At 24.9% G+C, this 1,343-nt stretch overlaps 1 protein-coding gene across 1 annotated transcript in view; it reads left to right on the forward strand.

Moving 5' to 3' along the window:
- The window catches only part of LOC108755290 (vacuolar protein sorting-associated protein 72 homolog), a 5,254-nt gene extending 4,919 nt beyond the window's left edge, over window positions 1–335 (forward strand). The window contains exon 7 of the mRNA XM_018498211.1: window positions 55–335. Within this exon, the coding sequence (XP_018353713.1) occupies window positions 55–286 (232 nt within the window). The 3' untranslated portion in view covers window positions 287–335. The remainder of the gene's footprint in view (window positions 1–54) is intronic.
- The last annotated feature ends 1,008 nt before the right edge of the window (window positions 336–1,343 follow it).

Below are 1,343 nucleotides of genomic sequence, written 5' to 3' on the forward strand. Positions count from 1 at the left end.
GGTTAATGTTATAATCTAGTATTAAAAAAAATTAAAAATTTTTTGGATTGATAGGTTGGCTGCTAAGTATTTAGATCCTATGACACAATTACCATATAAAAATGTACAGACCTTTCGATTGCTTCGAGAAGCATATTATCAACAGTTAGAAGGTCGGACTGATCTTAACGATGCCTCTCAAAGTCCAGAATTATCACGATGGCTTGAATGGCGACAGAAAAATCATAGTAATTCTCACAGAAACACTATTCGTCTGGAGTCAGCATCTTTACCCGTGTCTTCATAATCTTTTGTTTTATAAGTAATGTAAATAATTTAAGATTAAAAATGTTAGTTTTTTAATAATAATAGTTTTTGTTATTTCTGCGATCTGCCAAATTAAGCTTTAATTATAAATTAAGCTTTAAACGTAATAAGCTTTATTATGTATATGTAATAAAGTCCACTAACACTATTTTTATAAAATGTCTAATTTATTTTCATGCATCTTTTTAATGCTGATTGTGTATATAATATATAAGTTATAACACTATAAATTTATAACAAGTTACAAATTAAAAATATAAGATTGAATATTTTGTATGTCTATACATATATGTATAGAAATATTTTTCATATATTATAGTTTTATGAAATGAGGACATTTTTTATACATGAAATAATTTCAGCAATTATACAATATTTATATATTGCATAAAATAATTATATATATAAAACATATTTGTTTCTCAATTAGTTCCTTTTTTTTACATCGGTAACAAATTATATTCTATAGGGAGTAATAAAATTACTTCTATCATAAATGTTATCACAAAAAATGGGAGTCATATCCTATGTCAAACATTTATGGATACATTCAATGTAATCATTTATCTTAAAAGCAAGTTTGGTATTTTATTAATAAAATAACGAAATACAAGGCATTATTAATAATCTATTGTTAGAATAGATATATCTTTTCATTTAAATGAGGATGAAACAATCTTATATCTTAAATCATATTTTTCTGCTGTATGTATATATATATAAAATTTATTCTACTTAGTTTTTAAAGGAAATTATAATTTGCCTTTCCTAAGTTTTGTAGCTTGTGGCCTACGGATACAGAATAACTCAAAAATATCTGTAGAAAACTATGGTCACTTTGACATCGCTTATACATATTACAGTTCTGAGTTTCCGTGTTGTGTGTGTATGTGTGTATATGTTCATAACAAAGTAATAAGCCCGCTATCAAATGGTAATTATATTTGTGATGATTATCTTACCATTTTTAAGATTGCTTCGAGAAGCAACGGATTTCTCATTTCTTACAACGGATATATATATATATATATATATAT

Source organism: Trachymyrmex septentrionalis, unplaced genomic scaffold (genome assembly GCF_001594115.1).
Source record: "Trachymyrmex septentrionalis isolate Tsep2-gDNA-1 unplaced genomic scaffold, Tsep1.0 scaffold87, whole genome shotgun sequence".
Taxonomy (NCBI): Eukaryota; Metazoa; Arthropoda; class Insecta; order Hymenoptera; family Formicidae; genus Trachymyrmex; species Trachymyrmex septentrionalis.